This window comes from Hevea brasiliensis, chromosome 6 (genome assembly GCF_030052815.1).
Source record: "Hevea brasiliensis isolate MT/VB/25A 57/8 chromosome 6, ASM3005281v1, whole genome shotgun sequence".
NCBI lineage: Eukaryota > Viridiplantae > Streptophyta > Magnoliopsida > Malpighiales > Euphorbiaceae > Hevea > Hevea brasiliensis.
The window spans coordinates 101,460,000-101,472,918 of record NC_079498.1 but is presented as its reverse complement, the minus strand read 5'-3'; the positions used below and the strand labels follow the sequence as shown (position 1 = coordinate 101,472,918).

The window sequence follows — 12,919 nt, the reverse complement described above, 5'->3', positions numbered from 1 at the left end:
TTTATGACTCCTCACTCTAGTTTACATATAGTTCCAGACATTCTAACTGTCCAGACCGACATTGGTCACCGAAAACAGTAGAACGTACGGACTATCTAAAGTGAGGGTGTTACAAGCCAAGTCCTGAAAGGAGCCGAACTCAACTATCCGACTTTGGAAAAATTAGCCTTTCTCGTACTCTCAGCAGCCACAAAAGTTAAGATCGTACTTCGAGTCCCACACTATCGAAATATGCATAAACTACCCCTTAAGAAAGATCTTGCAAAGATCGGACATATCAGAATGCCTCTCCACTTGGTCGGTAATATTGGGAGCCTACGATATCAAGTATGTACCTCGAACAGCTCTAAAGGCACAAGTCCTTGTTGATTTCGTTGCCGAACTCGCACCATTGCCAGAAGAAGAAATAAGCAGAAAGCAACATGGAGCGTCTGGGTCAACAGAGCAGCAGGCACCAGCGGATCCAAAATTGGGATCGTCTGGGAGGGCCCCCAAGGCATAAAACTCAAGCACACGGCATGGCTAAACTTCTAAGCTACGAACAATGTAGCCGAGTACGAAGTTCTGGTGATTACCCTACAGATTATTATCATTTTAAATGAATAAAAACAAAAAATAGATTAAAGAAAAAGTTATCTCACATAATACCATTATTGATTTGATATCAAATTTGATGAATTACCCAAATCAGCAATTAGACTTAATGAAACAAATCAAGAAGTTAATGGTAAAACCACACAATTTTTAAAGCTGAAAATATAGATTATTTCTTATTAATACAAACAAAGCAAACCACATAACTAATTAGCATAACAACATTTTAAGAAAAAATTAACCATATGTCAGTCATCTAGCTTGAAATTTCACATTCAAGACGTGGATTTTCTCCACTTAGGAGTCCTACCCTTCACCAACTTTGTCTTCATGTCCACGGGAGTCAGCCTACCAAACCCAGCCTCTCCTTCTCCATCAACCTCTTCAATCTTCTCAACACTACTGACACTTTTTAACGAGGACACTATCCCCAATTTCTTCCACCTAAAAAACCCTTTCTTCTTCTCCACCATCCTCTCCATTTGCATTTGCATGGCATAGCATTGCCCTTGCAGCCTAAGTACATCTTCTCTTAACTTCTTTATCTCCATTTGTTGAGCATTCATTTCCCGTTTCGAAAAGCACCTTCCAGGAGGGTCGAAACCTGGGTTTGGGCTCCTCGTACCACTAAACGAACCACTCCAATCGACGTGTCGATTGAGCTTGTTTTGTTCAGAGAAGAGAACCTGGATGACAGCACGAACAGGCAGCCTTTCATTCTGAGCAGCATGGAGTGAAGCCTCAGGGGAGAGCTTCCTGCTATCAATTAATCTGCAAAGAATCTTCCTTTCTTGTTTTGTCGCTCCAGGATGCGCCTAGCAAAACATAATTTATCATTACATGGTTAATTATTAATTGATTATGCCAAGAAATATAATAATCCATATATTTAATCACTGAATTAGTAGTTCAATGAATGTTTAATAAAGATGACTAGTTTCATGCATAGTTATGTGAAGGAACTTCAACACTTGCAGGCATAAATGGGTAGAGAAATGTATTGCCAAGTTGTGGTGACTTTTGCCATTCATATCTCAGAAATGTTTGTAGGACAGTCAATATAAAACAAAATTTACCTAAACGATGTGTCAATGCTATTGAAGGTACATCTGACACTACCTTGAACATATGTTACCATGACCACACGAAAAGAAAGGCCAGCATCAGGCCAAACCAACCCCAGAGGTCCTAGATAAAGGGCATGGATGTCAATTTACTTCCTGTGCTCCCTGCGAAAACTGAACCCCACCACCAAATAGTTCAGATGAAAGAATCTCAAGTTGGTGACAACACAGCCACTACCACTTCTTGGTCCCAGACGGCGTTTCTTTTTCCTCTTTTCCATTTAATCTTTTCCTACTCGTCTTTTTCTTCTTCTAATATCTACTAGTGAATTCATCAGAGAAGCTTGGAACTAATAGCAACTTAATTAATTAATCAACCTTAATTCAATTTCTTTTTTGCTGCAAGATTAATCAGCCAGCTAGCTATTTAATTGGGTGTTGATCATGAACAGTAGTGAACAGGCCTACAATTTCTGGGCTACCTAAGGAGAAGCAGAGACAGGGTATAGAAAAAGAAAAGGACAAAGTTAAGCAGAGCATCACTTACTTTGAGATAGGTATCAATGGCTCGGTATAAACCATCATCAATGGCTCGAACATGGCTAGGGAGAGCAGAAGCAAGATCATCAAACTCTGACAAACTCAAATTAGCATCCACAGCTGCTTCTGCTAAATAAGAGTCCACAAGCTTAGCTACCTTAATTAAAGCAGCAGCTCCACTCTTAGCTGCCTCATCCAAATTAACAAATCTCTTCACTAACCGTGTCACTAGCTCAACGTCTAGTAAGGTCCCACAAGTGTGGCTAAAAGATGGTATCATTAGCTCTTTCAGTGAAGCTTGGTCGAGCTGCCATGAAATCCTCTTCTCAAGCTCTGCTCTATACGTAGGCTCTACAGCAACCATGTTTGCCGTCCGGAGAAGGCGAAGCAGGAAGTTGCATGGAATTGAGTCCTTCTCTGGAGGCAAGACACCCACTAGAGTTTCAACAAAAAATCTCTTCTTCATCCATGAAGCTGTGACACTTTCGGGTGATTCTTCAAAGTTGGTTAGTCCTCTGTCACAAGCATTATCACCAGAAAGCTCAGGTAGCCATTTGGAGGCGTAGTGAGCTATGATTGAGCCAATAAGGTCAGAACGGACACCCTTAGCCTTAATCCCGGCTAAGGTCTTAACGAAATAGTCCATATTGAGGATGCATGCGTCGTCGAACCAGCATTCAGCGGCGAATTGCGATGTTTTTCCAGGGAAAGTGGCAGAATCTTGCAGAGATGCCTTTTTCATTTGGGTGAAAAAAAGTCTTGGCAGTCTGGCAGAGGCAATTGCGAAGGTACACTACTCAATTTATTTGTGTGGTAACATTGAGCTGGGTGGTATTTTTATAAAGATAGTTCTGTATAGTGTATAGTGTAGAATAGGTTGGCCAATTCCAGAGACTAAAATGCCCTTGAAAATGTAAAAAAGACATGCATATAATGAAAATTTACTGAATTTCGTGAATGGATGTGTGAACAGAAACAGGAATAAGAAGGGAAAAAGAGAAGACAAATGTTATTAATACAAATATTCCCTTCCAATAACACACTGTATTCTAAGGACAAAGAAAATTTATTATAAGGCCAACCCTGCATTGAAAGCAATGAAAGGGACTCTCAGAACTCTATTATCTCTTGTACATCAAGACCTTCGGGTAGAGATTGAATATGGGTATTTCTGAAAAATACAATTGAAATGGTGTGTATACATAAATTTCATTATGTCCCGTGTAGGAAAAAGATATGACAATGTGTGATTTATGTCATGGATTGTAAACACCTTGGACCTCTACGTATAGGAGACGAGTTCAGGAAGCATTGGAGAAAGTATGCAAAAAGCAAAGAAAAAAGAGGGGCTGCTAGCGCAAACTTTCGCATTCACGGGATTGATTCTAAAGAGAAACCCATCATAAGTCTGTCCACCACTTTCTTTTTGGATTGAGACCATTTCATTTCATTATAATTAGTAAATAAATAATAAATATTTATAAGCTTAATTTGATAATTAAAATTTTTTAAGTTTGGATGGAACTTAGAGAAGACTCTATTTATGCACAGAAATGTACAAATCAAATGATGGGAAGGGAAGATAATAAAGTGATGGAGATGAGTCACTGTGCCAAAAGTTTGGATTATGCAAGAGAAGAAAGCATAAGCACTACAGTGCACACGTGAACTTTAACTTTTGTTTGTTTTTGCAGGTTACAACTGTAGCTGCCTTCTGGGACCTTCAAAAAGGAAACCCTGTGCTTGTGTTTGTGCCTGGGCTATCATCCACACCCAGTTGGGTTTCCAAGTTCTTTTTTTGAGGTCATGGCTTCATACTAGCCCAAAAAAGAACTCCTCCTTAATCTGAAAAGTGAACGCTTGCCGGCCCTGGCCTGCTCCTTTCTTCAACTCACTGTTTTAGGCTTGCTGCAGATTAGGCTCAAAATTGAATCAAAATCCATCCGTTAAATTTGAAATTGGAATTATTATGGGAAACTAAAAAGGGATTTCTATTACTATCTATCCAATTTAGTTTTACAGGCAGAAGAACTAAAAAAATAAAACTCAAACAGACAGTAAGCCCATATTCAGGTAAAAAGTGGACTTAGAAAGAACTGTAGAATGCATACCACCTTCTAGCTATTATTCCATTCTATAAATAACGTCCTACAATGGACAATTCACCTAACGAAGCTTCTCATTTGTTCCGCTTATTTTTCTAGTCTGCCATGGTTGAATGATGGAAGAAATAGTTTACACCTTGCGGGGAGTCGTTTCAGAGGAACTGCTGGTCGAGTCACCTGCTGCCAGATTGAGCGAGGGACCACCCAGACGAGAACCATTTCCGCTTTCTTCTTGAGACACAACTGGTATCTTAACAGCTGCTCTTTCCATCTCTTTCTCAAGCTCTTCTTCCCTACGCAGAGCAGTAAACTGAGTATCCAGAGACCTGGCTGCAGCTAACCATGCAAGCACAATCACCAGAAGGGTTCCACCAAGGTAAGGAGTTGAATTGGCAAGTGACCCAAAGGACAAGATCATAAATTGTTGAATCAAAGCTCCTCCAGACTTGCCCAATGGATTGCATACGACATCAATGGCTGCCTTCCCTTTAACCTACAGCATTAATTGGAGAAAAGATGAGTGAACAGCAGACTTCAAAAGCAATATAAAATTGGTCAACTAAATGAAACTTTGAAGATCTCAACTCCTTGAACTTTGCTGTACTAAGTTACAAAAGCATCAATAGCAAGGAAACAAACCTTGGTCTCCTCATCCAAGGGAATATAGGCCATCTCTTTACATGGGTCAAACAAGCTGTACTTGGCACTCTTGCTGAATATGTTTTGCATGGCACCCACATATACAGCAGCAAGAAGAGGAGTCATCCCAAACTGTGCAAGAGCTGGTGCAAGAGGACCTCCAAATAAAATCAGTGAGAAGAAACCAACTCCTGTCAGAAGTAGGACTGTGGGTGTGATTTTGGCTGCAACTCCCCATCCATATTTGTCAAATATAAATTGGCTAAGAAGCATCATAGTGAATGTTGCTATTCCAGTGGCAGTTGAAAAGTCACCCATAAAGGAAGAATACTCATTTGGGCTGGGGAACTGCAAAATGAATGGCATAAGTCGTAAGAGAGAATCAATTATTAATGGGGAACATATAGACATAAACCAAATTCACTTTACCTGTGCTTTGAGCTTAGATTTCCAGGTAACCTCAACCAGATTGATGCTAATACCATATGCAACCACCAAAGTGGCGAGATCTCTAATGTATTTCGAAGAAACCAGGAATTTCAAGCTCTCCATTGTACCCATCTTTAGCTTTTCCTGCAAGAGGATTTTTCAGTAAGGGTAAACCAATTTGATTGAAGATCTTGATTTATTATGTAATTACCACAGAGTCTCCAATACCCAAGCACATATATTGAATCTCATTAGTCAGTCTTTGCTAATATAAAAGAGTCGTTTTTGCACATTCCTCTCTAAGTTATTGAACTGATGCAGCACGTTTATTGACACAGGCAAGATACCTTTGGTAAAATGATACAGGATTATTTCCATGCCCTTTTAGTTTCTATTCACAAGGTACCCTTAATGTTAATAAAAATAGCCATTTCAGCATCTTAACTAAATATTAAGACAGTAAGAAAAAAGAAAAGGTAATTTTAGGAGAAGAAAGATGCCTTTTCACCTATACTGAAATGGTAAGCCAAAGAAGTAGTGAACCATAATCAGCATTGCATGAAAAAGGTTCAAATAGCTTAATAATCAGTAGCAATTGTCACATGATGATCTTACTCATCACGTATCTTAGTAAGCAGTTCCATGTAAAACATAATTAAATATATAGGTGCCTCTGTGTGTGTCCATGTGTGTTCATGCATGTTGAACAGAGCAGGGAAATGTGCTAATTGAAAGATTTAGCTTCAAATCAACAGATACAGGTAGCCGAAGGATATATATGGTTTAGGCATCTACAGTACAACATACAATGAGTGCGGCAGAAGTGTGGATGTTAAAATAAATGTTTCACAACATAATAATGAATAATATTATGAATAACTACAACCACCAAAGGGTGCACATAGCACACATTGTGGATAAAATGAGGGAGGGTCGATTAAGTTGGTTTGGTCATATCCAACATAAAGTGTGATAAGTTAGTGATGGAAGGAGTGATAAGGAAAAGGGGGAGACCTAAAATAATGTGGAGTAGATGATATCAAAAGATATAAAATTTTTGGATATTGATGTGGAATTGGTCCAAACATAGTTAAACAGAGAAAAACGATCTACATAGCCGACTCTAACTAGTTTGAGATTAAGGTTTAATTGTTGTTGTTGTTGTGGTTTGGTGACAAAAAAAGGGGGAAATGAAATAGTAACTGCACATAAGATTACCTTCTTCTTCTTGCTGCGGGTTGGGAGAGCAACAAACTTATTCACCCACCAGTAAAGGAAACAGATAGCAAGTCCCATCAACACCACAATGCTCATCATTCCTTTGAGGGAGATGGCCCAGCCATCGACTCCGGGACCCAAATTTTTTCTCAAATTAGAGAAATACTTCACTGTTCGGCCAGAGAAAACTAGGGCAACGTTTGCCCCAAGTCCAAACAAAGGGTAGAATCTTTTTGCTTCATCTACAGTAGTGATCTGAACAAATGCATGCACATATTTAGTTGCAGCTTTTATGACCAAGAATCAGAGGTGGATTAGAGATTTAATAAGAAACACTTATTAGAAAATAATGGTAATTTAATTAAGCCAACATGGGAAAGAAAATTTGAATCATAATACCTTTTGAACATATTTGTCACATCCTGGAAACTCTTATGACAAAAACAAATTGTAACAAAACATTGTAACTAAAGAAGAAGCAGAACATCTATTCATGACCACTCCAGCACTGAATGTGGCAAGATCATTCTAATATTTACATCATCCTTTGATGTTCACAATGTCCATTACATTCATCCTCAAAGATTATTCAGCAATGACATTTTTTCCATAAAAGTGGAAGGAAGAAAAAAAAAAAAGTGCTATAAGCAGGAGACTAGTTCCTTGTTCAAAGGAAAAAGGATTCATATTCACAACCCTTTGGGCAGATTCAAGGCAATGAATCTAGGCACCTACAAGTTCATGGAAGCACTAAAAAAAACTAGGTGCAATGAGACACATTGTAAGAAAAGTAGAATGACCACCACCAAAGTAGGACAACTTCACATCAACATCAGCAAAATCAAAAGTATTATTGCATGTTCAAATCAATCAATCATTAACAATGTACAACTGAAATCACTATAAAAAGCAAATTTAACAACACAAAATCAAAAAAAATTCCAAACACACATTGTTGATGGTTACCCCACCCCCCATGTCCCTACTAAAATTTAACCCTGTTTCAAGAGATGAGGGAATTACACCTCCGCCATATGATGTGAGCCCTACAACATGCTAAAGACCAGAAAACAAACACTTCAAGCAACTGAAGCAGTCAATTCCAATTCAGCTTAGTTAAACACTAAATACCAGAAGTGTCACAACAAAGTGCAATGTTTATTCCTTCATCAAGAATTAACGATTTAAAACCAGGATCATTCTCATAAGAAAAATCCAATTATGCATTCTACAGACTTCTAGAAAAAGAGCAGCACTTCTAAAATAAAGATATTACCATTATGGCGGTCATCATCCTAACAACCTGACATATGATATTTCTTTTAGTGTGCCATATAGATAAGACAATAACTCCTCTAAAATAACACCAACCTAATGTCTAGCATCATTTCGCACCTATCCACATAAACAAAAGCACGAAAGGTAAATGGACAACTCATGCATCAGTTGGGAAAATATTGATCCAAACAAGAAAATCATTGTTTGAACTAATATTCAAAATCAAAATAGGCTTGACCACAGAGCTTTATCTTTTTTTTTTTTTTACCAAAACAAAAAAGAAGAAAAAGGAAGAGAAGCGCCCTGGGGGGGGAGGAGGAAGGATCCAATCCTTTACCATAATTCTTATAGATTAAACCCAAAAATAGCTCCAGACGTCCAGTTAAATATAAAACTATAGACAACCGAATCAAGTAGAAGACTAGCATTAGATAATATGCCAAGCAATTGCAAATGATAATTTGGACAAAATAGGCGTTAGTTTCTAAGCAGCATAAAATAAAGCATAAAATTACAAATTCAAATTAGAAATCTGTAACAGAAGATATTTATAAAACTCAACTCAACCCAAAAATTTAGGTTAAATCCTCTATATAATGTTTCTAGGTTACGTTGTATTACTCTCTTCCAAGTCAATTTAGATCTGCACCTAGCATGCTCTACTTGTCTAACTAGAGACTCGAAGCCTCCGTAATTACGGACTTTAACTTTATCTAATATAGTATATTTATATCTTATCTTCAAGAGAAGATATTTATAAATTACATTAAAAATTTAAAAATACAAATTCTGATACCAGAATCAAAATCAACATCTGAGACCAAGATAATAGACAATCAAGCAGTTAAATTTAAATCCTAAACTGAATTTAAATTTAAATCCTAAACTGAATCCATATCAAAGAATATATACCTGATTGGCAAATCCCCAGAAGAGTACTGAAATCACCACACTCCCCCACAATTCAGCCATGACATAGAACAAACAGAAAGTCCAAATTCTCATAATTGCAATTGGACCGAGAAACCTTGGACCGAGTACATTGAGAAGCTTATCAGCAAATGCTTGAGGGTGGATGTGATTGCTAAGAGGATACAAAAGAAACCCAAAAGCACCGAAGAAGGCAATAAATGGAACAATTACGGTGTAAAAGAGAGCCTGCTTAGACAAAACGTTAGCCAATTGTGTGTACAACAACATAAATCCAATAGCCATAGGCAAATTCACCCAAGTTTTCAGAAATGGTATAATCTCTGCACTACTCCCTTTAGCCGTCACGACCAACACATCTTTTGTGTCTCTGAGAATTGTGTAATTAAAAAGAATACAAAAGAACATTAATCCCAGTGGGATAATTTTCTTAAGAGTCGAAAGCTCAATACCCAAGAGCTTAGGCTTCTCAGCTTCGCCAAATAAAGGTTGCCCATCAGCAGCAGCCGCAGCCTCTGCCCTGCAAATATGCAAATTTCCGTCTTTTGTGGGAAACCCATTTGGTTTCGACACAACGCTGGGAAATCTAGGAAAACCATTTGAAGATAAAGAAAGCCCAGAAAGGGTTTTAGGTTTAGCAGCAAAAAGCCTGCGCTTTAAGCCCTGTGAGGGATACAAAGAAGCTCTGATTTTGGGATTTGGTGGCAGGGAAAGAAGCCCTTTGGTCTGTAGCACAGCCTCCATGTTTCTCCTTCCTATCTCTCTATCTCTCTATAGGCCCCTTAAAGAAAACCCAGAACTTGGTTTTTCAAGAGGAAAGCATGAGAGACAGACACCAGGATAGATAGAGAGATAAGGTGGCTAAAGGAGAGAGTTTTCGCAGAGAGAAGAATCTGAACGAATATAAATATCCTTTTATACCGAACTCCAAAAAGCCTCAACAGTTTTTAAATACAAAAACAACCCCACCCATAAAACGACAGACTTCAAAACCAGAAAAAAATTTTCACAGAACGAACTCAACTTAGGGGGTTTTTTTCAATTTTTACAGTGCCATTTAAGAGGAAGCTGTTTGGTGGCAGAGTAGTTGATAAAGGTTTCCAATCTGTTTGGTAAGAAGACAAATTGTGGCCGAAAATTTGTTGAAAAGGAAAGGTTCGAAGCAATGCAGTGAGAAGTGGAGAAAGTGTGGGTGGGGATGCAGTCAAGGAGAGGAAATGTATCTTCGGAGGGATCTTCGCAAGTGTCCAAAGAAGAATCAATTCACCATGTGCAAGGTAAATATTTTTATGACCAAAATGCCCTTTGGTCAATTACTATATGACTTAAAAACCGTTGAGATATTTTCCTTTTTTTTTTTTTTTATAAAATGAGTTGCATGGAATTGGGGATTGAAAATTACACGAGCTGTGAAGGTGGCCAAGTATCATGCTTTGTCTGTGGGGTGTGCTTGCACTTACAGGCTGCAGCTGGGTGTCCATTTGTGTAATGAAGCTTTTTTTAATTATTAATTTTTTTAAGTCATTCTGGTATTATTTTAAATATGTGTTACCATTTATAAAATATTAATTTTTTAAAAAATTTATAATTATCCCTCTTAATAATATTTTTTTAAAAATCAAATTTAAATTCCCCTTTTAGAAATATAATTGATCTTATCACTATAATCATTATTTATTGATCTTTTTTCTATTGAGAATATGTAATTGTGACATTTTTACATTAAAAAAAAATAAGGATGAGTGAGAGACACTGAAAATGATCAAAAATTTGTATCCTTAAAGTTTTTTTATTATATGTGGTATCAAGCCAATGAGTATGTTCTTTCATAAGGTCCAATAAAATATGATCTTTAACGAGTAGTTTCAGAGGGCCGATGTTTCAATAAGAACGAGTATGAAAACGGTGGTTGATGATTCCTGTAATTGTTTGACACATGGATGGAAGAGTCAGGAGACTCCTGATAGACCCAATGGAGCAAGAAACTCTTAGTAGACCCAATGGAGCAAGAAGACACTCGTCTAGAAAAGAGCATACTGATACAGTGGGAATAGGAAGACACTTTTATGGAAAAGAGCAAACCAATAGAGCGAGGACTCTCTATACAGGTGATGGCATAACACTTTGATGACTTTGATATGGCCATTAGAAGTGTATGTTCTAGTGGATTTAATGGAGTAATTGAGTTAGATGCTGTATCAAGCCCATTAATGTATTATTTCATAAGGCACATTAAGAATAATTCTCTCTACGTGCTTTAGACTTCCCATATCGCTAACATTTTCATTATTATTTATAGATAGCTCAATTGTATATTATTAAGATATGGTACTTACCTTTTTCCCTAATTACAATATATCTCCGCAAGATTAAAATCTTTCCACAGCTCTAAAAGTTCAAGTTTAGCTAGTTGGAGTTGAACAAATGGTATCTCTTCACCACCAAATCATTTATCACCTCCAGGATCATGCTGTTGATTTGTCTTAATCAGAGTCTCTTCAGTGTATATCCTTTCAGACACGAAGTCCACTCCTACTGTTATCTAGATATAAGAGATTCTTCTCCAAATTCTAGTCCATGGATCAACATTAGAAAAGAAATATCAATTTATGTTATTATTTTTATAATTAATATATTTTAAATTAATTTTTAATATTTTTAATTAATATAATTAATTAAATATTTACATATATACAAGACATAGTTAATTAATTTTAACACCATTAAATAAATTATTATTTAATTTTTTTATTCAATTAAAAGTTATAGTTTTAATATTAAATAATTAAATCTTAATATTCTAATTCCATAGATAAATTTTAAGCGAGCAATGACCATCAATGAACTCCAAATAATAATATGGTTCTAGTAATATGATCAATTAATATAAATAATTAAATTTACTCTTAATAATCTAACTAGAGGAACTGTTAATTAAAAATAAAAATTAAAAACTTTTAATTAATAAATTTAAAATTTCTTGATAAAATAAAAAATTACCTAAATTCAAAACTTTTATTTTTATTATTTTTTTTTTTTGCAATTAGCCGTTTATAGATTTATAGTCTGTTAGCATAATTACAGCAATTAGCATGATTATAGGAGATTTATATAGCATAATTACAGTAATTAGCATGATTACAGGAGATTTGTGTAGCATAATTACAGCAATTATTATTCTTGTCTAAATTAGCTCATATTCTCATGTATAAATAGAGGTAATATCTCTGTAAATAAGACACAGATAAATACACAATCATTTCCTTCATTATTTGTATTCTTTCTTCTAACATGGTATCAGAGCCGTAAAGTTTTTATTTCTAGTTTCTGGGGTCTCTCTTCTCTCTCTACAACCTGTTTTGGTACATTTTTTCATTCTTATTATTATACCATTTTTTTTTCTCCTCATCTTGTTATCAATGGAGAAATCTGATATTTCAAAACCTATTACAACAGTTCTAACTGGTTCCAACTATAATATTTGGGTTCAAGGAATGAAAAGTTCTTTGATAGATCGCAAGCTTTGGCAGTTACCGGAGATATCATTACGCCGACAAGAGAGAACGATGAAACTGATGCAAAATTTGTTGACCGTCTTGAGGACTGGGATAGTAAAAATCATCAGATCATCACCTGGTTTCGCAATACCTCTGTCTCATCCATCCACATCCAATTTGCTAATTATGACTCTGCAAAAGAAATCTGAGATTTTTTGGCTAATCGATATCAGACCACTGGACTTGCCCACTATTATCAATTGTGAACTACTCTTCATAATCTGAAACAAGAAACAGCTCAATCTGTGAATGATTTTCTTGCCCAGGTCCAACCCATTTGGAATCAAATATCTCAAGCCAAAATCAGTGAATATCATCTTCATCTCATTCAAGTTCTAATGGCTCTTCGATCAGAATATGAGGCCGTTCGAGCGTCCCTGTTACATCGAAATTCACTCCCATCATTGGATACTGCTATTCAAGAGATTATTTTTAAAGAGACTCGTCTCAGTTTGGATAAAACTTCTCAATTTGAAACTGCTCTTGCAACTACTCAATCCTCACATCAGAAATCTGGCAATCAACTCTGTAAGAATTGTAATCAAATTGGTCATGCTTTTGTATA

At 36.4% G+C, this 12,919-nt stretch overlaps 2 protein-coding genes across 2 annotated transcripts; both read right to left on the bottom strand.

The window, feature by feature from the left end:
- Positions 1 to 721: 721 nt before the first annotated feature.
- On the bottom strand, positions 722 to 3,117 carry LOC110643949 (root phototropism protein 3). Its single transcript, XM_058148876.1, has 2 exons — positions 2,206 to 3,117; positions 722 to 1,409 (listed from the first exon to the last, which is right to left on the bottom strand). The coding sequence occupies exons 1-2, from the start codon at positions 2,938 to 2,940 to the stop codon at positions 870 to 872; spliced, it is 1,275 nt and encodes a 424-aa protein (XP_058004859.1). The 5' UTR covers positions 2,941 to 3,117; the 3' UTR covers positions 722 to 869.
- Positions 3,118 to 4,162: 1,045 nt separating this feature from the next.
- On the bottom strand, positions 4,163 to 9,976 carry LOC110643948 (plastidic ATP/ADP-transporter). The gene is made up of 5 exons (XM_021796484.2): positions 8,780 to 9,976; positions 6,590 to 6,844; positions 5,372 to 5,515; positions 4,943 to 5,290; positions 4,163 to 4,796 (listed from the first exon to the last, which is right to left on the bottom strand). The coding sequence occupies exons 1-5, from the start codon at positions 9,539 to 9,541 to the stop codon at positions 4,434 to 4,436; spliced, it is 1,872 nt and encodes a 623-aa protein (XP_021652176.2). The 5' UTR covers positions 9,542 to 9,976; the 3' UTR covers positions 4,163 to 4,433.
- Positions 9,977 to 12,919: the final 2,943 nt, after the last annotated feature.